Genomic DNA, 27,555 nt, shown 5'->3' with positions numbered 1-27,555 from the left:
AAGGGCTGGGGTGAGGGGGTGCCGGGTGGGGAGGCCAGACAGATGAGGACATGTGGGGAGCAGAGGAGTTGGAAAGATCTTAGAAAAAGCAGAGGAATTCTGGGGATACCCAGGTTACTAAGGCTCTTGGAAAGCTGAGCCAGGAGGGAAATTGGGTTCCCATACACTTGGAAAAGGACTTCTCAGGAAAGTATGGGAGATGAAGAGCCCCCATAGCCCAGCCTCTTCTCCCTCTTCTTTCCTTAGTCCTGATGCTGATAACAAGGTAGCAGATAGCAAGGTAGAACCAGTATTATCGCCTCCACCCTACGGTGACAAATAAAGACCTTGGGTATCTCAGAGCCTTGCTCAGGCGCACAGAGCCAGTTAAGGGCAAAGCCTGGATGAAAACCCAGAGAAAATGGCCCCCAGAGCACAATCCTTGCCTCATTTCTCCAGCCTCTGTGAACCCTGCAAGCTGGAGGCCCTGTACCTCTTTCTCCATCAGCCTCCCAATACTGCTTTAGCCGTGAATGAGTCAGACACTTGGGAGAGGAAGACTGACTCCCCATCTGCTGGTATGGGGGGCCCAGGCAGCATCCTCCAGGTCTGGGCAGGTCCTGGGGCTGGCGGCTGGCGTCACTTCCTCTTCTTGATGCTGCCAGGCAGCCCTCCCTCTGCCAGACACCATGACCCAAGTGCCTTAACCCAATTCCTCCCACTTAGTCTCCCTCCAATATCTTCGGGGCCTAAGGTTTGCTAGGCTCTCTCTTCACTAACCCCAGGGGCATGGTGCATGAGAAGCTAAAAAGTCAACGAGTTCCTGGGGTGTACAAAGTGAGCCCTGGGGCATGGAGGGGAGGAACTCTTGACAGCCCCAGCCCCTGAGCATCTAGGGAAGTCACAGCGGGCTGGGGGTGGGGGTGGGGGTGGGGTGGGGTGGGGTGCTGCCTTGGGCCTGGCAGATCCAAGTGGGCTCTGCTCTGCGGGCCTCCACCCCACTCTTGGCCTCACAGTTCAGGACGGGCTATAAAACATCCTCCATGTCCCTCAGCCTGACCCCTGCCTGTACTGAATGGCCCTGCACGTCTAACTCCTGATAACTCACCAGCAAACATCCATCCCCCTTGCTTGCCACTGTCCCCAGCCACCTCTCCCATACCTCGTGGACATATCTTTTTCCAAACGCATAGGAACCCCCAGTTCGCTCCTGGCTCAGTTTTCTGAAAACCTCAGTATCCAGGTTTGCCCAGAATTCCTCTGCTTTTCCTAAGATCCTTCCAGCTCTTCTGTCGCCACTATGTCCTCACCTAATAGTCTCCCCACCCAGTACTCTCTCATTCCCCCATCCCAGTTATCCCCACTTCTCACAACTCCCACCCCCCAAATTCCTATTTTTCGCACCTGATCTCCAATTGCACCAGGTCCTCTCCGCTTCAAGGAACTCCCTGTCTCCTCCCGAATCGCCACTCACCCACTTCTCCTATCCTCTCTTCCCTGGAATTTCCCTCCCTCGAATTCTCTTGCCTCAGCCCACAGTACACTTCTGGTACCCCGCCCCTAATTCCCTTCTTCGCCTTCTCCGGACCCCTGGAACTTCTCCCTGCTTTTGGAACCCACCAAGAACCACCCCCCCATCCCCCCACCCCCAGGCACACTCATTACCTCCAGAACTCCTCCACTTCTCCGGGAGCACCCGCCCATCCACCCACGCAGAATTCCACTTCACTCCCCAGAACTCCCCTAGTTCAGCTCCCCAAAGAATTCCACTTCTCTCCACAAGTTCCCCGCTTTTTCCTGCCCCCCATAACTCCCGCACTGTTCTCCATCCCCCCGCCGGCACCCCGTTCCATTGCCCCCAGGGCGCTCCCGCCCTCACCTGCTCCGCACCGCTCCGCTCCACTCTTCCAGCTACACAATAGGGGGCGGACCCGCCTCCTAGCCTCGGATGCCCAGAGCGCCTCCCGTCGCCCTGGAGACCGCCAATCCCCCTCCCGCGGCGGCCAATTGGAGCGAGCAGAAGGCGAGGCAAGGCGGGCGCGACCCCCGAGCGGCCTGGGAGTTGTAGTTTCGAGAGAGCAGGACTGGGCGGCACGTGGGCCCGGGTCGCCCCCTGGTGGAGCTCGATACAACGAAGGGTGGAAAGGCCGGTTGGCCGCTTCCCGCCGCAAGCTTGAGGGGCTACGCCAGTCAGGGCCCGGGCTCCCGGGGTCGCAGGAGCCGGCCTTCAGCTGGCTCCTTGCACACCTTCCCTCCTGTGTAAGCCACCTTGGACCCTCTCCCCTCCCCTAACGGGCTTAACCGCAGAAGTGGCAGCTAGGGTTGAAATCTGAGCCTGGGGGCAGGAGCACCAAGCGGGGAGCAGGACTCCCCGCCCTCCTCCCAGGGGACCCACCCCGCTCCTCTGATCTCCTCCCCCATCCCCATTCCTACCTCCACACATATCTTCTCTGGCTGGACTGGAAATACCTGTCTGCACTGGCGAGCTCCCAAATCTTGCCCAGGCGCCGCCCACAGTGTACAGAGGGGAAGGCGGCGCTCCCAGCCTGAGGTTGCCAAGTTAGCTACCAGCACCAGCCACCCAGAGAAACGGGCCCAGAGGGGAGAGACATCCTGGCACGGGAGACTGAGAGAGGAGGAATGAAATAAGTGATCATTTACTGAACCCCTACAGGGAGCCAGATCCTGGACTACATGCTTCATGACTCTTACGGAACCTGTACAGAAACCCTCAGAAGTAGGTGTGGCTCCGTTTGACTAACTGAGGTTCCACGAGGTGTAGTCACCTGCCCAAGACTTCCTGTCCAGCACAGGACAGAGCTGGAATCAGACCCAGCTGGGGCTCCATCACACCCACCCCCTTGGAAACTTCAACAGCAGGCAAAAATACATCTTGCATGTCTGCCCCATAGAGCTTTCTACCTCCTCCCCTTGGTGCCGCCTTGGGGCGGCAGGGTCATGACACCTTCCCCACCAGGCTTAAGCAGCCTTAAGTCTGCCCGGGTGCTCCCCTGGAAGCCTTCCCTAAAAGCAGCACTCTTATCTCACCCCAGGCTGAACTCCTGCCACTCAGAGCGCACCATTCCCAATCATGGCCTCAACACCAGGAGAGACCCAACAGGATGGGTCTAACCACGGCTCACACTGAACTCGGAGGGACAGCAGTGAGTGGTCCTGAAGAGATATCTTAGTTCTCTGCCCAGGAATTGACCCTGCGAAGCCTGGATGAAAACCAGGAATCCTAACCACCAGACCACCAGGGGCTAGGGGCTAGAGACAAAGTTCCCTGGCTCTTACCTCCATTGAAAGTAAGAATGTTTCAAGGAGGCAAAAACTGTAAAAACACGTACGAAGTTTATTATTAGAGACACAGCACAAGTGGGAGAGCACACAGAAAAAGTTTATTTAAGACTGAAGCAAAGTAGAAATATACACCTGGAGAGAAAGGGTATGGGCGTCCTCTCTAATGTGGAGAAGCACAGTAAAGAGGTGATTTAAATCACTTATACAGGACAGTCCTTCTGTGTCTTTGTTTACCTTTGGCCTATTGTTTCGTTTTGCACACCTGACCAGTCCTAGGACCCTTTGTTTACCTTTGGCCTATTGTTTCGTTTTGCACACCTGACCAGTCCTAGGACCCTCCCCAACATGCATGCACAACTTTTTGCTAAGATGGATCTCACCGCAGAGGCCTGTGTGTGCACATCCACACTTATTATGGGGTGGTGACCCCTCCATTTTTGACCCCCAAGGAGCCTTCCTGCGCATGTGCAGACAGGGAAGTTTCCCTTGACCTCAGGAGTGGGACCCTTATCTCTTTACTTCAGCAGAGCTCAGCTTCCGCCACTAACTTTGTCCTTGGAGTGTCTGGGTGAGAACAAAGCTTTAGTTTTACTCCACGCGACAAACACCAGCTGTCCAGCCCAAGTGCCCATCTATCTCCTATCTCAAGACCAGTATCCCTGCCACATCCTCCCTTCCAGGTGGTCATCCAGCCCCATACATTCTGGGCCAGGAAGCTCACCACCCCTTATAGTGACTCATTCCATCTTCAGGGACTTTTTTTTTTTTTTTTTTTTTGGCTGTGTTGGGTCTTCGTTGCTGCGCGGGCTTTCTCTAGTTGTGGCGAGCAGGGGCTACTCTTCGGTGTGGTGTGCGGCCTTCTCATTGCGGTGTCTTCTCTTGTTGCGGAGCACGGGCTCTAGGCATGCGGGCTTCAGTAGTTGCGGCACGCAGGCTCAGTAGTTGTGGCTCACGGACTCTAGAGCACAGGCTCAGTAGCTGTGGCGCACGGGCTTAGTTGCTCCGCAGCACATGGGATCTTCCCAGACCAAGGCTCGAACCCGTGTCCCCTGCATTGGCAGGCGGATTCTTAACCACTGCGCCACCAGGGAAGCCCCATCTTCAGGGACTTTGACTGCTGGAAAGTTCTTCCAGGTGTAAACATCTGGGTGCTTTTTGCCACAGCCTGAGATGAAAATGGGGCCGGGCGGGGGGGGAGTGAGGGAGGAGGCAGGAGCAGTGGCTTGATCTCTCCCACTATCGTTCCAGCAAATTTTCCTGAAGTGGCTGCTTCCAATGTTACAATGTAACAGATTGACCTAACAGTGCTGAGACTCTAATGAAAACATGTCAGTGGACACAGCATGAAAGCAAGGCCAGGCAGAATGCCTAGGAAAGAGGGTCGAAGAGCGCAACCTCTTTTACATCTTGGCCCCTCACCAACTAGTGGGAAAGATCTCCCTTCCCCATGTTAGAATCAGTTCCATCTCTGGTTCAAAGGTTTCATTTCTGCTGTCTCCAGTGTTTTCTTGAAGATAAGTTAAACTCTCTTGGACATTAAAATACCTTTTTGTAAAATTGGGATTTAAAATGATTTTCAATTTTTTAAAGTTTATGATATGGTCATTTTTTTTTTTCTGGAAGTTTATTTTGTGTTTTATTATTACTGTCATCTTGCTCTGATTCAGACGCATCTTGTTGGCTTTTTGGTAAGAAAAGGAACCTAACCCTAACTTGTTCGCTCACCACGCCAGGAGTGAAAGTCAGTAAAATTAATCCCTGAGGCTCAAAACTAGAGATTTTCCTCTGGGTTGTCCTGGATCCGTAATCATCACCCTCTGGGATAGTGTATTCAATCTGCTAAGATTCTACCTAGCATCATTCTACCAAAGCTTCAGCCAACCCACATATTTTCAACTTGTTGACAAGAAGACCAGACAATGTTGTCAATTACAGGGACTTTGCTGACCACATGCTATGAGCACTGGTCCTGTCACCTGATCAGAAAAGAGGCGTGGTTCCTCATCGATTGTCCTTTGGCTGTTGGCGTGCTTATCTGCTGACCCAACGAGACTCTAGCTCCACATGAGTGTGTGGAGATGGTCTTGTTCATCCTTGAATTCCTCCCCAGCCCTTAGCCTTATCAGAGGGGCCCTGCCTACCTCTCCAGACTCATTTCTCACTTACCCCTTCATCACAGGGCAGCAGCATGTGGCCTGTAGTCCCTAGAATTCATGGTGCTTGTTCACTTATCAGTGGCTTCCCACTTATCTTCTGTCTGGCTAGAATGTCCTTCTCTCCCTTCCCTGAACTCACTGCTAATCACAGGTCAAAATTCTGTTTACCTCTTGCCTCCAGGACACCATCAATGACTCCTCCCACCACGCCCTCACCTTCACCCACAGCCCTTGTCACACCTCGTTGTAATTATATCTTACACACCCCACAAAGAGTTCCTTGAGGGCAGTGTCTTTTCCGCCTCTCCAGGGCCAGCCCAATGCCTGACACTTCAATGCTCAAATATTATCCTCCTCCCCTCAGTTTGCTTTTCACCTATTTCAAAACAGCAAACTTTGCATAAGGCAAAGTGTTGTCAGGTGATTATTATCCTGGCTTCCTGCAGAGGAAGAGGTCTGGGTCTCTCTGAGCTTATATTCCACCTTCTTGAGGGTCTGAGCCTTCCTCTTCCAGGTGCTCTGGACTGGTTGGGGACCTCAGCCTTTCTCTGTTCAGAGACTGGGTGTGAGAAGGTATTTTGCCAAATTCCAGGGAGGGCCCTGGGCCAGCCATACAGGGACGTTCATTCCCTTATTGACTTCCCGTGCCAGACTCTGAAATATACAAGAAAAGACCTGCCCCCGTGTGTGCAAGATGGCTGTTGGCCTTTTCCACTCAGTCTCCAGAAAGGTATTAAAGGAATCGGAGGAGTTGGGTGCTGCAGGCTTGGTCCTAGAACTCCGTGCGTTTTTGGAGGTGGGACTCCTCAGCCCAAAGGGAGGCACAGAGAACCAGCCTCAGGCCAGGGACTGCCTTCCAGCAGGACAAGGAGTCAGACCTTCAGGGAGTAGAGTGGATCGGTTGCTATTCTTAGGAGCTCTTTGGGGACCGGTTTCCCAACCTCATCACCTCCTTCCCAAGCCCTACAGGGTTCCATCTCCTGCCCAAAAACCTAGACAGAAAGCCCCTGCTTACCTCCTGGACCTGCTTCCTTTCCAGCCCTGGAGACCCTGACTCTTGGTTTCCACCATACCCCTGGCTACTATTGGAGCCCCCTCCTGGAGTGTCCCAGTGCCTGGTCCATGTGTCCTGTTTTCCCTAAAGCCGTCCTTGGTCCCTGTGGTTCCCCAGTGCGTCCCACTGCGCCTTCACGGTCTCAGTGTTTCTTTTCTTGGGAAACACTTTGGAGGCCAGCATCCTTCTCCTCACTGAGAGGGGAAAGCCAGATGCAGAGAGATGTCTGGCATGGCTTCTGCCACATGGCTCTGTCTCTACCCCTCAGACCCTCTTCTAAAATCCCCCGGGGTTACCGGCCCCTCCTGCCCCTGTGGGAGCCAAGGCGTTCACTTAGCCCTGTCTCTGTAAGAGCGCCAGTCAGCTGCACCTGTGCATGCCTCTCCTTCAAAGTGCATGTTCCTGGTGGAAAGGGACGGTGCCTCCATGGACATCTGCTGGACAAAGTGTCCCAAGCCAGAGACCAGTGGCAGAGCACAGCCCAGATCTCCTGAGATCTCACCCAGCGATCTCCCTACCGTATCCTACACACCACCCTCCTCCAGGTCACTCACTCCCTAGGCATGTCCTGTGACTTCAGTGGTTTTCCATTCCCTCCCCAATTCACCCCCCTCCCCACCCTGCCACAGCAGCCACATTAAGTAACATCTACAAGATCTGATGTGGGGAGAATGACCAAGACTTAAGCAGAGGGTGAGGAGTTCAGACTGATCACTGGGCTTGGGAAAGAGAAAGAACATATACACTTAAAGGCCTTTGTTGGGGGGACGGGTAATGTATGTGTAGGGGGTGGGCATTAACCCAGGACAAGAGTCCAGAGAGAAGGTGTGACACCTGGAAATCTATGGAGAAGGGACAGACAGGACAGTAACACCAACCACAAACAGAGGTCAAGGGTCCAGACCTCCGCTATTAATCCGGCTCAGTTGCCATCTCTGTGGGGCAGGCACGAGAGCCCCAGAGAAGCTGGCACCAGGGAGATGACCAAAAGGTCAGAGTAGAAAGGTCAGACCCAGAGTAGGACTGCACTGGGGTGCTTCAGAGCGCCCGTGCCGGACAGCCTCTAGATTGGGGTGGGGTGGGGTGGGTGGGAGAAACTAAGTGAACTCATCTGCCAGGGCGGAAGGAGGGTGTGAGAGCAGAAAGATCATCAGGAATAACACCACTCTTACGTAGCGTTCTCATTGCCTGAAATCTCCCATGCAGGAGTCACAGCTTCAGTTAGGTTAAAAGGAATCTCTCACTTTTCTTACTGAAGTGTAAATGTTATGTGTGTTGGTGGGGAATGGGTTAGGCATGAATAAAAACATACCAACACTTCATTGTGAGCGGGTCTTTTAGACTCACTTTCCTTCCCAAAGGCAGGTGTGGGAAGCACGTGGGGTTGGAAGAGTGTAACTGGAATGGAAGAAAAGGCAGGAAAGCAGGTTTTGCCAGAGTCACCCAGTGAAGGACCAAATAGCTCCTTCCAAGTGAGGTCACCTAATTTGACTTTATTGCCAGACAATCTTCCCTCGGGGAGCATGGCCCTTGGGACACCCACCCCTTGGCCCCCTGGGAAGCGATGAGTCTGGGAAGGAGAAGAAGGTCTCCCTTGGGGCTGGGAAGAAACAATGCTCAGGACAGGGGTCCCCAGGGGGCCATCAGGCCAGGCTGGGGCCAGGCTTCCCTTTCTTTCTCAGTCTCATTCTGTTTCTCCTGAGTTTCTTCATTCTTGGCATTTTGCATCTTGTCTGGACTCGGATGAGCCAGAGCCCCACAGCAAGAATTACAAAAAGCAAGAGGATGAGCAATGCCTTGGCCAGGAGACAGAAGGAAGTGGAGGACTTCTCCGAAGGGTAGCCAAGATCTGGGACAGAAGAAGGTAAGGAGAGAGGAGCTCACCAGAGGGAAGGTCTGGATTAGGGGGCAGACACCTACCCCAAATTCCACAAAGGGGGTCTCAAGTTCACAGTCAGTTGATGTTCCTTGGCAAATATCTCAGGAAATGTATATTCTATTCACAGAATTTCAGGGTCTGGGGTCTGGGGAGTAACCTCAACCTGAGTAAGAGACTAGAAGGGATCTTTGGAAGCTGGGAGGACTAAGAAGGCGCACAGGGAAAGTGGGGGGCCCCTCCCCAATCCAGGAGTCAAGTCTCCACGTAGTTAGGTTCTAGATTCCATGTACTCTCCTGGGGAGAAGGGAGGGAGGGAGGGAGGGAGGGAGGTGGTAGACTTGAGGCCCTGTGGTCGCTCAGGGGCTGTCTCTGGGGCCCTGGTACCTGCACAGAAGGGCCCAGCAGGGATGAGACGGGAACTGATGTCGTTGATGGGGCTGTTTGCCCGGCATGTGTAGGAGACGGCCTTGTCCCCGGGCCTCCAGGACGTGCTGAGGACAGAGCCTTCGTGGGCCGTGTCAGTGCCGTCCTCCCAGGATATCCAGCAGTTGGTCACATCCAGGCCTGCCTTCCCTACGGATCATGTCAAGGACATATTACAGTACCTTCTTCCCCAGAGATCTCAAAGTTCACAGTCATGTGAGGCTGTGACAGCCATCCTAGATGAAGGAGAAACACAAAGACCCTCTAAGTAATCAGGGGTTGGGTCTGTTTTCCTGAGCTCTTCAACACTGGGGTACGGATGCTGCCCACTGAGACCTGCTTCACTTAACAAACAAGCCAAACTAACAGCACCTAGCCACCATCAAACCTGTTGTTCCAGGGTCCCCAGGGCAGCTGCCAAGCAGACAGAGCTGCCTTTGGCATCTTCTACCTCCCCTTTATGACTTGCCTTCTCTCTCTTACCTTTGCACCCCACCTTCTTTCAAACTCCGTCCTGCCTCCTTGATCTTGGAAAATATTATCACCCCTCCCAGGGGCATTTATAGTTTAATCAGTGCCTCTGCAAGATTCAAGGTAGAAAATCAGTCAGTGGACTTCCCTGGTGGCACAGTGGTTAAGAATCCACCTGCCAATGCAGGGGACACGAGTTCAATCCCTGGTCCGGGAAGATCCCACATGCCGCGGAGCAACTAAGCCCGGGAGCCACAACTACTGAGCTCGTGCGCCACAACTACTGAAGCCTGCACACCTAGAGCCTGAGCTCCGCAGCAAAAGAAGCCCCCACTCCCTGCAACTAGAGAAAGCCCACACGCAGCAATGAAGACCCAACGCAGCCAAAAATAAATTAATTAATTAATGAAAAAAGAAAAAGAAAATCAGTCAATGTCACAGGCACTAAGAGGAAATTTGGGCTCAAGTAGAAAGGAGACCCTGATTAGTAGCCTTCAAATCACACAGAAGGACAAAAGGCTCAAGAATGGAGGTGGCATTCATGTCCAGGATGCAGAATCTCACTGGGAGAGAAAGGCTCCCTAGACGTCTGTAAACAAAACCCCTGACCCGTCTCACTGCGTTGAGCACATCCACAGGAACAGCGTCAGTCCAGGGCCTTGCTACTCCAGGTCACTTTACCCGCAGTGCAGATACTGGGGTCAGACACACTGGAGGCAGACTGCCTTCCCATCCCAGAACCTCAAGCCTTAACCCCGAGTCCTAAGACCCCTGATCCTTTGTGTGAGAAGCTCAGGAGAGCCAGGAAAAGCAGGTTTATGGTTCCCAGTAAACTCACGGTACACATGAAGATTGTAGTGCTGCATGGTGGAGATCTGGGACTTCCTCAGGTTGACTTGAGCTTGGTAAGGCCCCGAATCCTCCCAGCTCAGATTGCTGATGTGCAGGGAGTAGGTGGGCTCCAGGAAGCTCACTCAGCCCTCATAGCGAGGGTTGGTCACCATGATGGTAGCCGGATGTCCCTTTTCCCCTGGCATCACAGTGGCAAGCCTTATGTGGGAGGACCAGATGATGTTCTCAACCTCTTTTTTTTTTAAGTTATTTATTTTATTTATTTATTTTTGGTTGCATTGGGTCTTCGTTGCTGTGCAAGGGCTTTCTCTAGTTGTGGCGAGCGGGGGCTACCCTTGGCTGTGGTGTGCAGGCGTCTCATTGCGGTGGCCTCTCCTATTGTGGAGCACGGGCTCTAGGGCGCACGGGCTCAGTAGTTATGTCTCATGGGCCTAGCTGCTCCGCGGCATGTGGGATTTTCCCAGACCAGGGCTCGAACTCGTGTCCCCTGCACTGGCAGGTGGACTCCCAACCACTGTGCCACCAGAGAAACCCTCAACCTCTTCATCCAATGGTATTTCCGGGGGAGGCTGATGGACTCCTGAAGGACCACAACCACTTCCTCGGGATCCACACCATCTCCAGAGTCCCCTTTGGCTGCAGATAAAGAAAGAAAATATGGAAACAACACAGCTGGTGTCTCTAGGCTGCTGAGACTGGCAGCAGGGCTGTGGTCTCAACCTCAGTTGAGTATTTTCTATGACCCACACTCAACCTTGTCCTCCAGTTGCCTCTTCTGGCTCTAGCTTTTTGCTGCACCTGACTTGAGCACCTACCAGGGCTTGGCTTTCATCTGTGCCTCACCCTCCAAATTTTCTCTTCTCCATTTGCTGTCCTTCCATATCCCCAGGAGGGATATGGGGCTGCTTCCCCTTCCATATCCCCAGGTTTCCTCATCTCTTGGTCCTGCACTGAAGCCACACCCTAGTCCTCTTTACTCCAGAAGAGCTGAAGCATTTGGTCCCAAAGGTGGTGACTTGCTAGCCCAAGACCCAGCAGGAGAACAGAGGGGGAAAGAGATACTCCTGTCCTGGAGCTGGCAGTCTTTCTCATTACCCACTGACTCATGTTTGCTGTCCCTCAAACTCAGCTGAAATCCCACTTCCTAAATGAAGCCTTCCTAGATCCTACTCTCTGTACTCTCAGACTTGCCAGACATACCACTTTCCCCAAGTTCTTTGAACACTTTCTATCCAGCCCTATCATTTGGCTTTCAGGATACTCTGCCTCGGGTCTCCCTTAGCAGTTCCTATGTTGCTGTGATCATATGACCATATAAACATCTTTATCTCCCCAGGCAGACTCCATCTTTTGGGACATCTCTGTATGTCCTACGGATGCTGGTCCCCATGGAGAAATGATATTTAAGCTGAGACCTCAAGGATGAGTAAGGTCTGCTAAGTGAAGAAGAGAATGAAGGAGATGATAGTTCTTAAACTTCAATTTATACAATTATCAAACCTCAGGGGCTAGGTTTTATGAAAAGGTACATCAGGTCTCAGTCTGAGTATGAAAACTTTTTAACATAAAATCATTTAAAAAATAATATTAAAGCAAGGAAGAAAAAATTCAGTTGAAGATTTGAGCAAATGAGTTAGGTTCTCTGAGAATCAGATGCTGGAGTTAGGAGTGAAAGAGGTTTAGGGCTTCCCTGGTGGTGCAGTGGTTAAGAATCCGCTTGCCAATGCAGGGGACACGGGTTCGAGCCCTGGTCTGGGAAGATCCCACGTGCTGCGGAGCAACTAAGCCCGTGTGCCACAGCTACTGAGCCTGCACTCTAGAGCCCATGAGCCACAACTACTGAGCCCACATGCCACACTACTGAAGCCCGCACTCTAGAGCCTGTGAGCCACAACTGCTGAGCCTGTGAGCCACAACTACTGAAGCCCGTGCGCTTAGACCCTGTGCTCCACAACAAAGAGAAGCCACCACAATGAGAAGCCCGCGCACTGCAACGAAGAGTAGCCCCCGCTCACTGCAACTAGAGAAAGCCCGTGAGCAGCAACAATGACCCAACGCAGCCAAAAATAAATTAATTAATTAATTAAAAAAAAAAAAAGAAAGAGGTTTAATGTGTGTGTGGGAGGGAGTGTGGGGGGTAAAGCCCGTAAAAGCTAAAAGGAAAAGGAAGCAGAAATGAGCAAGGAGAGCCTGGGACCATGATGCTGAGCAGACAGTCTCCGCTAATTCATCAGGGAGCTCTGCAGCGGAGCTCCCGCACCCTCACTGTGCGCAGTCATTGGCTGGGGCTGTCCAGGAAGTGCATGGGTCCTGCAGGTGCTGCAGCTGGAGGCTGTCAGTTAACTGCATCCCTCGCAGCTGAAGACAGGTTCTCTCTTGAAAGGAGATCCAGGGGCACCTTCATGGCTGCTGCAGTGAATATGCTGATCATTCAAAAGGTGACTGTGTGCAGATTGATTAAACTTGTCTCCATAAACAGCACATTATACTTATTGAGCAGAGGGAAATAATTACCATCACTCCCTCCCCAGCCCCTACCCCACTCTCACTAAGCCCTTTTCAGTCCAGTGTGGAGAAAGCCCTTCTCCGAACATGATTTTCAAGTGCTCTGGAAATCTGATTTTTTATTCTGGCTCATGGATTGCGACCCAAATGCAACTCCATTTCCGTCTCTCACTGCCTCTTCAATCTTATTCAGTGGGGTGGTCTTCCCCTGAGGTTTCTGCTCTCAGTTCAGAAATGAGAACTTCTGTCTCATGTATTGGGTTGGCCAAAAAGTTCCTTCAGTTTTTAACTAAAAATAAAAGACATATTTTTCATTTTCACCAAGAACTTTATTGAACAACATATTCACCAGTTTGTTCCACTGCCTTCTGCCATTTTTCAGGCAACTTCATAATTCCATCTTCCCAAAACTTTTTTATCTTTTTGAGCAAAGAACTGTTCCAGGTGACTTTTACAGTCTTCTGGGGAATTGAAATTTTTTCCATGAAAAGAATTTTGTAAAGACCAAAATAAATGGAAATCCGAAGTTGCAATGTCTGGTGAATATGGTGGATGAATCAGAACTTCCCAGCCAAGCTGTAACGGTTATTGCCTGGTCATCATGAAACATGCAGTCTTGCGTTATCCTGATGGAAGTTTATGGGTTTTCTGTTGACTAATTCCAGATGCTTTCATCAGGTGCTTCTTTCAGTTGGTCTAATCAGGAGCAGTACTTTTTGGAATTAATCGTTTGGTTTTCCGGAACGAGCTCATAATAGAGGACTCCCTTCCAATCCCACTATATATACACGACATCACCTACTTTGGATGAAGACCGGCCTTTGGTGTGGTTGGTGGTGGTTCACTTCACTTGCCCCACGATCTCTTCTGTTCCACATTCTTGTACAGGATCCACTTTTCATCGTCTGTCACAATCTGTTTTAAAAATGGGACGTTTTTGTTGCTTTTCAGTAGAGATCACATGTGGAAATATGGTCAAGAAGGTTTTTTTCACTTAACTTATGTGGAACCCAAACATCAAAGCGATGAACATAACCAAGCTGGTGCAAATGATTTTCAGTGCTTGATTTGGATATTTTGAGTATGTCGGCTCTCTCCCACATGGTATAACGTTGACTGTTCTCAATCAATGTCTTGATTTGATCGCTATCAACTTCAACTAGTCTACCTGAGCATCGTCCAGCAAGAAACCTCCAGCATGAAACTTCGAAAACCACTTTTTACATTTTCGATCAGTCACAGCACCTTCCCCATGCACTGCACAAATCTTTTTTTGCGTTTCTACCTTTCTTGAAATAATAAAGGATAATATACCGAAAATGTTGCTTTTTTCTTCCATCTTCAATATTAAAATGGCTACACAAAAATTCACAAATATTGATAAGATTTTTTTAAATGCACGCTGAAATGAGAGCTGTCACAACTGAATCTAACAAAGTTGTTTCAAATGAAGTTAAAGACAACTAAGCGCTACTAGAGCCATCTAACGGAAAAAAAAAAAAAAAAAACCTGAAATTTTTGGCCAACCCAATAATATACAAAATTCCAAACTTAAATAGAATCAAGCTATCTCCCCTTGCCCTGGCTTGGGTCTATTTCAGGCTGGAAGGTTACAGCAGGGCAGTGGGAGAGGTCCTGCTCTCTGCTCAGCTTCCCCCTTCCTCCTGCTCCCCTCAACTTGCCTCCCCAATTCATGTTCCCCCTCTCCAGGAGGGTGGGCAGGGAGGGGAGGTGGTAGAATTGTTCTTATCTGGCAGAGTGGCTTTGCGCTCTGTGGGTCTGGCAGATGGTTAAGACGAACTCTTCTGAGGAGCAGTTACGTGGGTTTTTACAGGTTTCTGCTGGTTCTTTCTCTCCTACTCTTTTTTTTTTTTTTTTTTTTTTTTTTTTTTAATTTTTATTTATTATTTATTTATTATGTTTATTTTTGGCTGTGTTGGGTCTTCGTTTCTGTGTGAGGGCTTCCTCTAGTTGCGGCGAGCGGGGGCCACTCTTCATCGCGGTGCGCGGGCCTCTCACTATCGCGGCCTCTCTTGTTGCAGAGCAGAGGCTCCAGACGCGCAGGCTCAGTAGTTGTGGCTCACGGGCCCAGTTGCTCCGCGGCATGTGGGATCCTCCCAGACCAGGGCTCGAACCCGTGTCCCCTGCATTGGCAGGCAGATTCTCAACCACTGCGCCACCAGGGAAGCCCTCTCTCCTACTCTTGACCCAGGAAGGATGCATCTCTCTTCTGGGTGGTCCTTTGAAAGTCCTTCCTCAGCTCCTGGACACCTGGCTGCACGTCTTGTCTCCACCCCTCACCCCTCCAACTGTCCCCACTGTATGGTACCCAGGCCAACCAAACAAACAGGCTGTGTCTCATAGGTGGTCCTCGGTTGCCCTCCAAAAACATTCCTGGCCCCTGACAGATTCCGAGATCTACAGCACATCGCCACACTCCTGGCCACCTCGCGGGAGTCCCATTTCAGTCCACAGTTGTTTTTAATTCTCTGAGCCCTGACTTAGGCTCCGGTCCCCTTACTCTCACCTGCAGGCACACGTCCTCTCTCTGAAGTCCCATCAGACATAAAATCATCTATCCTTTGAGGGATGAGGTGGGGACTGACAATAAAATAACGGTTATTTCTAAAGAACTCTCTTTCCGGAATTCTGTGATGGTCCAGTGGTTAGGACTCTGTGCTTCCACTGCAGGGGGCACGGGTTCGATCCCTGGTCAGGGAACTAAGATCCCACAAGCCACGTGGTGCGGCCAAAAAAAAAAAAGAGAAAAGAAATCTCTTTCCAATCTCCCTCTCTCAACTCTCCATCCGTGGATGAGGGGATTCCAAGAGCGGTGACACAGGTTCTCCTTCATTCTGGTTGAAAATTTCACAGGGGGAGGTCTCCCTCACGCTGCCTTTGATCTCTCCATTCCTGTCCCATGGACACCTCAGTGGAACCACGGCAGGGAGAGTTCCAGTTAACACATAGGGTCCCCTTACCACAGCCTGTGACCCAGTTGATTTCTGCAGTGCTGTGGTGGACAGTTCACGACTGTGCCCTTGTACCCTGAAGTTTGCACCTCTGCTTTTCTGCTTCAGGGCTATCTCTGCAGCAGTGGAAGGGCATCAGCCCAGTAGCAGTGTAGCTGGAAAGTGTAGGGAGTGTACAGACCCCAGAGGCAACCCCTGGAGTCAATGGAGTGCTGTGTTGGTGGATAAATGCCCCAGCCTCCCTGCCCTTCCGTGGGATAATTCTGAGGCTTGTTCTCCAGGGTTCTTCAGCAGATTGAGCCCGGTTGTCCACACCTTTTACGGGCTTTTCTCCCTTCCCCATCTCATGTTCCTCATTCTTTTATGTTGGCTTCCTGGATCATCTCCCAGAAAATACTACCTCTACCCAAGTTCTTGTCAAAGGCCCTGCTTTGGGAGGAACCTAGATTAAGATACTATTATATATGATAAAGTAGTTCAGCCAGTCAAAGTTAGATGCCCTGTCTCCTCTGCCTGGGTCTCTAGGGAGCAAATAAGTTAATGAGAAATAAGTCTCAGGACTTCCCTGGTGGTCCAGTGGTTAAGACTCCATGCTCCCAATGCAGGGGACACGGGTTCGATCCCTGGTCGGGGAACTAAGATCCTGCATGCCACACTGTGCAGCCAATTCCCACCCCAATTCTCCTGAGGTAACAGCCTTGGGAAACAGGGACCAGTGAAAATCTGGTCTTGTTCCAATGAAAGGATGGGGGGATAATAAAGGGTCAAACCTTTGATCAGATTTTCTCTTCAGCTTCTCGTCAGGAACCGGGACCCACACAGCAGAGCCATTAGCAGATAAGTTCCAAATCAGTCACCTCCCTCCCGCAGCAAAGCACATTGAGACCTGCACATGTCTTCTGTTCCATCAAAGGGGCTGCGCCTGATACATGGTTTACCTTCTTCCTTTCTTTTTCTTTTTTAAATGTCAGGGTTAAAAGAGTGATTATTCAGTTGAACTATGAAGGTGGCTGGTGAGAACCGAAACAGCCCGCAAATTGCTGAAGGGCACCCAGAGGAGCCTTTGTGAAACAGAGGAGAAAGGAGTGTCCCTTGTGAGGGACCAGTCTGGGCAGGACCCCCAGGGTGGGAGAGAGCAGAGCACATGGAGGCACAGATGGCATCCTGACCAAGTTGGGCAAGAGTGAGGTGGCAAAGATCAGAGAGGGGGCAGCAGAGGTGCCCTGGAGACAGCTCAACTTAGAGCCTTGAGACCTGCTCAAGAGCTTAGAAGTCATAGTCTCTCAAGAAGTTTACTTTGACAGGCAGGAGAAATAAAGGCTGGAGGTGAAGGGAAAACAGGGTAGAGGGAAAGTTTTATTGCTGCTGACTTTTTGAAATTTTATTGAAGTATGGTTGATTTACAATGTTGTGTTAATTGCTGCTGTAAAGCCAAATGATTCAGTTATACATATATACATTCTTTTTTATATTCTTTTTCATTATGGTTTACCATAGGATATTGAATATAGTTCCCTGTGCTATACAGTAGGACCTTGTTGTTTATGCTGTTGATTTTTTTTTTTAATGGGAGAGATTTGAACATATTTAAATGCTGAGAAGAGAAGAAGCAAGTGGGGAGTGGAGCTGCAGGAAAGAAAGGAGATGGTCAGTGGAGCAAGGCCTCCCCCAACACCCCCAGAAGTTGGGAGGGAGCTGGGATTCAGAGCCCAGGAAGAAGAACCAGTCTTAGATTGCAAGATGGCCCTTCATTATAATAAGAAAAGATGATCAGAGATGCAGGTAGCATCTTCTTTGTCTGTGGCAGGAAGTTAAGGGGTGTCCCGTCATGTGGTTTCAATTTTCTCTGTAAAGTGGAGGCAAAGTTATCTGCTGACACTGAAGGTTTAGGTGGGTGTGTCAAAGGCAGGTATTTCAGGAGAATGGACGAAGTCTGAAACAGATGAAGTGAGTCTGGGTCCAGGTTTCTTGGGACAGTCCCAGCTTAAGTCTGTTGTCCTGGCCTAATTATTAATCATGCTCCTTTTCACTCTTAGAAAGTATCCTGGTTTGTAGGGTAAATTATGTGATTACCCTAAAACAGGAGCAAAATCTTAGAAAAGGAATCACAGTGAAATAGCTAAGCTTTAAGAGGTCAAGGTCACCCTTAGCTCTTCTGGTCAACAAATTGCCCTAAAGATCTGGAGAAAGGTAGTGGGGTGGGCAGGGGAAATGATGACAGATCTGGAACCAAACTGCTTGGTTTGGAACCTTCATCTGCAGAATGGGATCCTCACAACACCAGCTTTGTAGGGCGGTTGTGAAAATGAAGTGAGATGATGCCCGTAAAGTACGTAGCATAGAGCGGCACAGAGCCAGGGCTCAAAGAGTGTGAGTTGTGGTTGTTACTGAAGGTTGGTTAAGTGTTGAGATGGTGGGCTTGGGGATTGTGAAGACCTGGGACCCCTTCGTACTTGGCCAGGTTCTGTGGCTATTGAAGAGAATAGGGAGGAAGTCTCTAACAGATGATACATGAATAGGCTGATTTGAGACTGTTCTCTGGCAGCACCAATCAGCCCCTGATCTGAGGACACAGAGGGCTTTCGCTGCCGGCAGGTTCAGCCCAGCTCGGTGCTTTCCACGCCACCTGCCTGCTCACCAGATCAGCCCTTTATGTACGCAGAGACGCAGCACGCTGGGCTGAGCCTTATTTTATTTTATTTTATTTTTTGGCCATGCGGCAGCTTGTGGGATCTCATCTCCCCGACCGGGGATTGAACTCTTGCCCCCTGCAGTGGAAGCGCGGAGCCCTAACCACTGGACCACTGGGGAATTCCCTGAGCCCCTTTAAAACACACTGCCTGACGACTCATTCCTTATCTCTTGGGCATCCAAATCCCAGAGTGGTTCCTATACCCACACCCTTCCCTCAAACTTCCTTGTAAGTATGATGTGTCTGCCCTTCTTTGCTCAAATCGACTCCCCGCCATAGGCTCTGCTTATCGTGCTCACAGTGCAGATTTTGTATCTTCTGCATCAGAATCCCACAGAGGGCTGGTTACAATGCTGATTCCTTGGGCTCCACTCCAGACCCAGGGAATCCCAACGGGGACGGGACCTGGTGGTGGCTGTGAATCCACCTGCTTATCCAGGTCCCCAGGGGATTCCGCTGTACGCTAATGTTTGAGAATGTCCCACACTGCCAGTTCTTCTGTTTTGCTGAAGCAGAGAGAAAGTTCCCCAGCCTGAGCTGCCTTTGTCTCTAATCACAAAATGTTTCTTTCCCAGTGAGTAGAGCTGTGAAACGCTGCCTTGTTGGGCTGGGCTTCCAAGAACATGAGAGGGACTCTGGGGGCTTTGGATCTGGCCTCCTGGGAGTCCCCCTGGGAATTGGGAAGCACTGTGTCCAGGACTGCCAAGGGAAGCAGGTCCGGGCCAGAGCTTCAACCCAAGACGTGTGCCTGCATTTATTCCTTGACATGCGGGGTGCTGATGCAGAACTCGTTTGAAAATAGGAAAGAAAAAAAGTTCAGAATCTACTAATCTTGTCCAACCCCTTATCTTACAAATAAACACAAAAAACAAAAATAAAAACCAGAGGTCCATGGGGTGGAGGGACTTCTCCGAGGCCACACAGTTGCCAAAACCCAGGTCCTCTGGTACCTTGGTGGCAGGACTTTACATGATGAAACAAATTTGGGGTGTAACACACTCTATCTGTGATGTCCCAATACAGAAAACCCTCAGTAAATGTTAGTATTGCTGGTGTCATTATTAATTTGTATGTGTATTCATTCGTTATTGTTAATTTCTATTTGAGACTGGAGGCACTCAAAGAGAGCTCAAGGGGAACAAAGTGGGGTGGCCTGAGGGAAGCCAGCTGGCCACCCAGACAGCTCTGCACACAATGATACTTTTCTCAGCAAATTCAACACTGATCAGGTTCCAGCTCTCCACACCACCATGGGCTCAAAACTCCAGCTCATCAATGTCCCAGAGTTGATCAGAATCTGGGAGGCTGCCTCATCTTATCAGAGCTGTCATCAACTGATATATAAAAGTAGCCACTCATCCTACAAACATTTAGGAAGTCCAACACAGTGCCGGAAACTGCAGGGCCCAGGGCTGTTTTCCTGAGCAGTCTTGTGACCCTATAGCTGATGTTACTACACCCTCAGAGTTGCTGCTGTAGAGTAGAGAGCTATGTGGGTGGCCTCCCATGGCCGGGATAGAACACTGAAGCATGCAATTTGGATACTGACAGTGTTCCTGGCATTGGATTATCTTCCTACCCTGCTTTCTTCTAATCTCATTTTCCTGACTGGTGTCTTATCTTGCCACATTGTACGCATTCTGTGAAACACGTGTGAGTTTAGCCAAGCGTACAGTTAGAGAGACTAGAAGACCACCCTCACTTCTGACACCAATTGCAAGTTTCAGGGGTTCCCCCAAACCACCCTCAGTTTCAAAGATTTGCTAAAGGGATTCATAGAACACGCTGAAAGCTTTTATTCTCACAGGTTAAAAATCAGCCTAGGGAGGAAGTGCAGAGGCCCAGGAAAAGTACCAAACATGTCCTCTCTCCATGGACTCCTAGGACGGTGTTACGCTCCTGGCATCTCTGTGACAATACACACAGAGAATCTCGCCCAAGCCTTGGTGCTGGTTTTGCTGGGGCTTGATGACATACGGCCCTCATGACTGATCTTTAGCCTCTAGCCTTCCAAAGGTTGCGGGGAGAAATGATCCTGCATGGCCCAAAGCCTTCATCATACATCACACTGTTAGACCGTCTGGTGGCCAAGGTCCCCATGCAAACGAAGACACGCTTATCAGACCTGACATTCCAAAGGTCTAAAGATCACTTCCAGTAACCAATGGCAAAAGCCAGACCTCTCTTTGGGAAAGTTAACTCTTCACGACACAATGTGTTAAATTCATTTTTCCAGCAAGGGGAGAAGGAAAGAAGGAATAAACCAACCAGTCAAATCGAATCAATCCAGTCACGACCAGACACCTGACTACAGTCCCCTATTGACAATAGGTGAGGGACCTCAGCAGGGACTCTAGCCCACAGCCTGAGCCCCTCTGTTGTGCTTCTTGTGGTACCCAGGGTTGGAAGAGGGAGCCAGGGGTGCTGCTCTGCCCTGAGTGAGGGGAGGAGAGACAGTGCCCTCTGAGGCCAGGGAAGGCAAGGAGATACTGAGGAGACGGAGGTGGATTCAGACTTGTGCCATCTTCTCACGTTACTAGGGAAGGGATTCCAGGCGGAGTAGGCTAAGATGGGCATGCATGCAGTAGAAGGGTGGGGGTCCTGGCAGCTTTGCAGAGCTGTTTGGGAAGGATGCTGAGTCAAGGTCATAGTTGGCACTCAGGGTCCAGAGCCTCAGAGCCACTCTCACAAGCCTTCAGCCAGCACCTGGGCAAAGCAGCTACCATTTCTCCCCTGGTGCTCTGGGGAGTCCTGGGAGTTCAGGTTCCTGAAATACCTCCAGGCTGTGTGGTCGCAGGGTCCCCTCGGCAGAGAGGTATGCAGACCGTGTGACTGCCCACCCCAGCAGCAAGGGGAGAGGGCAATGCAGCCAGCTCTGGGGAGAGGGCATCGGCAGACCCGGGGAGAAATGGGGGCCAAGCTGAGGTTGTTGGGCTTCTTGTGGGTCTCTGGAGCCCATCTGCACCCGGGACTCCAGCTCCAGCCTCTCTGTTCATGTCCCTGTGTGTGCCTCGGTCAGGCTCTCCCCCTCTCTGCTGTCTCTCTAACACACACTGTCTTAGTCAGCTCGGGCTCCCATAACAAAATGCCACAGACTAGGAGGCTTAAAGAACAGAAATGTAATTTCTCACAGTTCTGGGGGTTAGAAGTCCAAGATCAGGGTGCCAGCAAGGTAGGTTTCATCCTGAAGCCTCTTCTCTTCACTTGTAGGTGGCTGCCATCTCGATGTATCTTCACACGACCTTTTCTTTTTGCACGCCTAGATAGAGAGAGAGAGAGAGATGAGGGGAGGGGGAAGAGGTGGGGGAGGGGAAGGGAAGGGGGATGGTGGAGAGGGAGAGAGAGGAGGCTCTTGGTGTCTCTTCTTACAAAGGCACTTATCACATCATGAGGGCCCCACTCTCATGATCTCATCTAACCCTAATTACCTTCCAGCAACCCCCATCTCCAAATACCACCATATTGGGGGCTAGACCTTCAACTTATGAATTTGGGGTTTACACAAACATTCAGTCTATAACACACACCTTATGGCTTATCCACAGGAGACAAGTTGCCTGTGTCTGAGGCCAAAATCCAAATGGCTCAGACTTAGTGAGATCCCAGGAAAGTGGTTCTCTGAAGGGTCCACAACATCTGTGACTGTAAAAAGGGGACCTGTCGAACTGCTTATGCTCATGTGACCTGAGGTGCCTCTCCCTCTACACATCTCCCTCCTCCAAGGTCCCCACGCTCTGTACCCAGCATGGCGGGAGGAACACAGAGGAGTGAGATCTGACCCTGGCCAGCTTGCTGGGGCTCACAGCCCAGTTGGGGGGACAAGACCTACCCTCCACGGAGAGTGTCTCAGGCTTGCTTGTCTCTTTGGAGACGCTGTTCTCAGCCTCGCAGGCGTAGTTCCCGGCATCCTGCTCTGACGTCACCGGGAAGAGGAAGGAGACGGCTCCACCATGGGGAGTCACGTGGTTCCGCATGGTGTCCCCACTGAGGTAGAACGAGGATCGGAGGGGAGGAGCTCCACAGCTCGGCTGGTGGGTCTCAAGGTGAGCAGAGGACAGGACGCAGGAACCGGGGCAGCACACAGCTGGAAGGGTCAGCGGGACCCCCCAGGCTCCTCCCTTAGGGACCCCTCCCCACATTCCCAGGGGGCCCCACTGCCCACCGCCCAGGCCCCTGGGGAGTGTCTTCCCGTCCTCCCCTTACCCCACACCCTGACTTCCAGCTGGGGACTCTGTTTCTGGACCCAGCCACCCTCAAGTGCTGCCTCGCACCAATAAAGCCCGGAGTCTCCCTCCTCGGCTACTGGGATGCAGAGTGATGCTAAGGAGGTAGTATCTAGAAGACTATAGATACATATACATATATAATATATATAAATATATAAGACTATTTATATATATACATAAAACAGCAAAAGAGTGAAAACAACTAAAATGTTTATTAACAAGGGACTGGTTAAATAATTACGGCCCAGGGCTTCCCTGGTGGCGCAGTGGTTGAGAATCTGCCTGCCAATGCAGGGGACACGGGTTCGAGCCCTGGTCTGGGAAGATCCCACATGCCGCGGAGCAACTAGGCCCGTGAGCCACAACTACTGAGCCTGCGCGTCTGGAGCCTGTGCTCCGCAACAAGAAAGGCCGCGATAGTGAGAGGCCCACGCATCGCGATGAAGAGTGGCCCCCTCTTGCCGCAACTAGAGAAAGCCCTCGCACAGAAACGAAGACCCAACACAGCCAAAAATTTAAAAAATAAAAAAATAAATAAATTTTAAAAAAACCAAAAAAACAGACCAGCATCCACGGGGCAGAAGGAGGGGCAGGGAGGAAACTAAACACAGATCACAAAATTAAAAAATAATAATAATAATAATAATAATTACGGCCCAGCCATATAATGAAATATAATGTAGCCATGAGAAAGAGGTATGTCCATAAATACCAAATGGAGTGAGCCCGAAGATAAAGTGTTAGTGAAAGAAAATTAAAAGCAACACGTGAACCCATGTGTACAGTGCACCTCCACTGTGTATAAAAAGGTATACACGTACATATTCACACATCTATAAGCTTGCATATGCATATAAGATTTTTAGCATATAGTGGGTAGACCGGGTAACTCGTGGGCTAGGTCTGGGAAAAAACAGTTTTCACAATGTGCTTCTTTGTTCTTTAAAAAATTTTCTAATGTTTTTACAGCATTCATATATTTTTTTAATTAAAAAACTAGATAAAACAAAAGATTCTAACCTTTATTTCCCGTTTTCCATCCTTTCCTAAACCCCTCCTACCTGAATTACCTGAGTAGGGATCCACTCCCTGCAGCAGAAGATCCTGAGGGGCTGAGTCTCTCATTGCACAAGGAGGATGATCAGGAGGAGGAAAGGAGAGACTCTGGAATCGAGAATCTGGGTGAGGGATTTCCCTGGTGCTCCAGGGGTTAAGAATCTGCCTTCCAATGCAGGGGATGCAAGTACAATCCCTGGTCGGGGAACTAAGATCCCACATGCCGCGGGGCAACTGAGCCCACGCACTCTGGAGCCCGCGCACCACAACTAGAGAGCCTGCACCCTGCAAGGACGATCCCCTAACAAAGATCCTGCGTGCCGCAACTAAGACCTGACACGGCCAAATAAATAAATACGAAAACAATTTTTTTTAAAAGGTAAACATTAAAAAAAAAAAAAGAATCTGGGTGACCGCAGCTTAGGCGGAGCAGGATGAGTAAGTGAGAAGACTGACAGCTGACCATAGGCTTGCATTCTTGTTGGTGGCAGAAGACAGGAGAGACACAAAGCAGGGTTGGGCCAGAGTCCTTGGAGTAACAGGTCGAGGTCCCAGGTCATGCTGGAAGACACATAAGGTGAGCAGATACAGTCTTCACTCAGAGACAAAAAGAAGGGATTTTTGCTGGCATCATGCTCTGTCTCTCCAGTTATGGGAAAGATTTGTTCTGTCCTGTATGCTGAGCTCACAGCAAAGCCAGTCACGCATCTTATAGCTCCTGCAGGCAAGGCTAGGACTTCAGTTGGTGGAGAGCCCTGGTGTGAATGGGAGAAAGTGGCTGAGAGAGAAAAGCAGAATGTGCCCAGACACAGATGTTCGTCACTGGGCACTGGGAAGGAGGGGGTGGGTTCAAGGCCATTTGCAGGAGGGAAGAGACCTTGAGACCTCCCATGCTTTCAGACCTGGCATGTGGCTCAGCACAGATGGGCACACAAGCTCCAGCTCAGCACCATGAAGCCAGCCTTACTGACTGATTTAGAGTCAGGGGCTGAAACAAACTCAGCGGAACGGTTGTCCCCTCAGACAGACATTTCTAGTCTGGGTGGTCAGAAGGGGACGTGAATACAGCCATACACACAGAAACAGCAAGGACATGAAACTAAGGACGCACCAAACTTTCCATCACAGGGCTCTGCAATGGAGAAAAGTGATGGGGGTTAGATTCAACAATAAGGACTTCCTGATGGAAAGAGAGATTCAACATGGGAATGGTGGATACAGGAGGATGAGTGAGTCCCCTTACTCCCTCTTCCTACACACATTTGGGAAGTGCCAGTCCCCACCGCTTCCCCACCCCCAACTGGTCATAGTTCCTGAGAAGCTTCATAGGAACATTTCCGCCCAGCATCTGGCCATCATGGCTTTAGGGTGTCCACGGAGCCAGCCCATGGCATACCTCTCCCCACTCCCCATCCTCCCTGCTTCAGGAGGAATGAGGAAAGGAAGCCAGATGGGACTTAAATGACAACTGCCTCATCCTCTAAGAAGCAGCAGACAGGACAAGACTTGGGGTGGGGACTTTAGAAAGGATAACTGACTTTGGTGTCAGTTATGAGGATAAACGTGGATCTTCATACAGGACACCAGATCTGATGATGTAGGTCTCAGCACGTGGAAAGGACTCTTCATCTCTTAGGAGCCTGGCTCCAACTTGAAGGAGGTAAATGGACGACTGTAGTCACCTGGATAACAGATGCTAGGATGGCATCCAAACAGACCAGGACCTAAGAAGGGAGGCAGATAAAGATGCCTAAACTATATCTTACAAGACAGATTCCTGGTACTTTTTTTGTTTGTTTCCCTTTTGCTTACCCTAGCCTTTAGTAAATACCTGTCTAAAGGTTTCAGCCCAGCTCAGCCGTGTGTTGAAGAGGAAGCAGAGCTCTCCAAAACCCAGCATGGTAGACACTGGGAGTGGTCACCAAGGAGAGCCCCCAAGAGAAGGTGAACCTCAAAAGCCAAAAGAACCTCAGATCTGTGGCCCAGTTGGTCCTCTCACCAGGAAATCCTTGTTCCAGGCCCAACTTCAGAGGTTCTGAGTTTTGTTACTATCACAGAAGGCAATATTTCCTTGTAAACTGAGCTGTAACTGGCTCTCTCCTCTCATGGGAAGGGGAGCTTCTCCCATTCCAAACCATCGTTTCCCAAGCTGACCCCAGAAAGTACTTCATATGACTGTGTGAAAATACAGATTGCTTTTCGTTTTGAAGGATAGAGGATTCACTTATGCTTATTTATCATGAGGCACTACATGAGCCTTGTACATCCTTAAATGCATCTCATCAATGCTGTTGGTATTGTTTCCTTTTAACTTCTATTTGATGGTGTTCAATTTTCCGAGTTTCTGTCTCACTTAGTGTGGCCATGAGTAGAAAACCTTGCAAAACTGGTGTGGGTAGGCAGAAGTTATAATATCGTTTACAAATCAGAAGGAGTAGAAGGCTACCTAGGTGGTAAAGTCTGAGTTGTTTTAGAGAAGCCCTTCTCAAGCACAACTCTCTTAGACGCTCCCCCTGCCACCCCCCCACCACCACACCCCCGCCACTGATTTATTTTTGGTTGTCACTACTTTCCCCCAAGTTCTTCTTTAATATGCAAATACTGCTGGGAAGATAAGAGGAAACTACAGCATATCTCTGCTTAAAAACTGTTCAAATATGTTTGTAAATGTTTAGGAAAAAAATGTAAATCTCCTTGGGTAAGCAGGATGAGATGAAGCTATGAGCTCATTTTGGTAAATGTGCGAGTTTAAGCATTTAAAGCTAAGAGGTTTAAATCAACCTAAGCTTCCAAGGCCAGGAGTTAAGCGTCAAAGTATGGTAGCCAAAAAAATATTTTATTGACTGGAAGAGACTCTCATGGGACTCTTTACTATGAATGATTTAGAGAAAATAACATAAGGCAATTTTTTTCTACTTCAATTTAACTCAACAAAGATCTATTTCATTCTACTATATGTAGGACACTGTGCTAGGTGAAACTGGGGACACAACATTGCATATAACTGTCCCCTTTCCCAGGCAGTCTACCATGCAGGACAAAATACATATGGAGACACAAAGCAAAGTGTCAGAGTACTGGGTGAGTTCAATGAAGGGAGATAGCCCACCCAGTTGCAGGGCTCAGCAGGCATGGAGAAGGGATTTAGAGGCAGCTATAAGTAAAATAAATTGTATGTGAAGGAACTGACATAAACAAAGGCACAGAGATGGGAAATCACAATATATTTTAGGAAATATCAGGTGGTCAGGTCTGGATGAATCATAAGGTAGGAATGGGAAGTTAGTGGAAAATGAAGATGGGAGAGAAGATTAGGACCTCTGAGCAAGACCAAGGCGAAGGAAGTTTAGAGCCGATTTACAATGAGTCTTCTGTTCTTTCCCATTTCTGCTTCTGAGAGCTCATCCTTAACCACCCACTAGAACCATGATTCCTAGGCACACTTCCAGGATGGGCTTCTGGGGCACAGACATCTCTCCACAATGAGCTGAGTCTTTGGTTCTGCTCTTAGAAAGACTAACCTTCTCATGTGGCTTAGTGTTCTTCCTTTGGCCACTCTTCCCAGCCTCTTCCCATTTGCCATATCCCTAACCTCTCCACCAGCCTTGGTACTGCTCATCCTCTTGGCCTTTCAGCCATGGCTACCTTTGTTCTCTCTTGAAAGTGACTAGTGATAGAGTGGTACCCAACCACATAACCCAAGTGCCAGGTCCTCCTCTGATGGGCAACAGAGTCTCCTGAGGATTAAGAGCTAATTGGAGATCTCAGGCCTATTTAATATGTGTACTTCTCACTCTCCAACTCTTCTCATGTCTTTCTCCAACACTGTCTGTGTCCACGTCTCCTGGACCCATCTGATTCTCCTTTTCCTCGTCAGATGTCAGAAGCAGGAATCACAGGAAGGAGGAGCAACACATACACCAAAGGACTAAGGCCTCTTAATGCATGAGAGGGTAACAGAGGTGGGATATTGCTTACCCTCTGTTA

General features: G+C 50.0%; 2 protein-coding genes across 4 annotated transcripts in view; both read right to left on the bottom strand.

The window, feature by feature from the left end:
- Positions 1 to 2,517: 2,517 nt before the first annotated feature.
- On the bottom strand, positions 2,518 to 11,224 carry SLAMF9 (SLAM family member 9; the record flags this gene model as incomplete). Its single annotated transcript, XM_082448966.1, is given in 10 exon segments — positions 2,518 to 4,447; positions 7,805 to 8,341; positions 8,756 to 8,951; positions 8,955 to 8,972; positions 8,975 to 9,030; positions 10,104 to 10,239; positions 10,243 to 10,347; positions 10,657 to 10,679; positions 10,682 to 10,831; positions 11,221 to 11,224. Coding segments are annotated over 9 exon segments (894 nt in total). The 3' UTR covers positions 2,518 to 4,447; positions 7,805 to 8,135.
- Positions 11,225 to 12,094: 870 nt separating this feature from the next.
- Positions 12,095 to 27,555, bottom strand: part of LOC309637395 (uncharacterized protein) — a 48,458-nt gene continuing 32,997 nt past the window's right edge. The window contains exons 2-7 of one of the 3 annotated variants that reach the window (XR_014250516.1): positions 25,251 to 25,292; positions 24,043 to 24,129; positions 23,583 to 23,676; positions 22,116 to 22,370; positions 21,418 to 21,545; positions 12,095 to 13,537 (exon numbers count right to left, since the gene is read on the bottom strand). Coding sequence is in view for 2 of the 3 variants with exons in the window: in XM_082411932.1 (XP_082268058.1) it covers positions 21,988 to 22,370; positions 23,583 to 23,676; positions 24,043 to 24,129; positions 25,251 to 25,292 (606 nt within the window). In the remaining variant the exon portion in view is untranslated. The other 2 variants (XM_082411933.1, XM_082411932.1) reach the window with 2 other exon arrangements.

The sequence above is a fragment of the Balaenoptera physalus genome, assembly GCF_965194825.1.
Source record: "Balaenoptera physalus genome assembly, chromosome: 1".
Lineage (NCBI taxonomy): Eukaryota > Metazoa > Chordata > Mammalia > Artiodactyla > Balaenopteridae > Balaenoptera > Balaenoptera physalus.
This window is presented reverse-complemented; position numbering and strand designations above follow the sequence as displayed.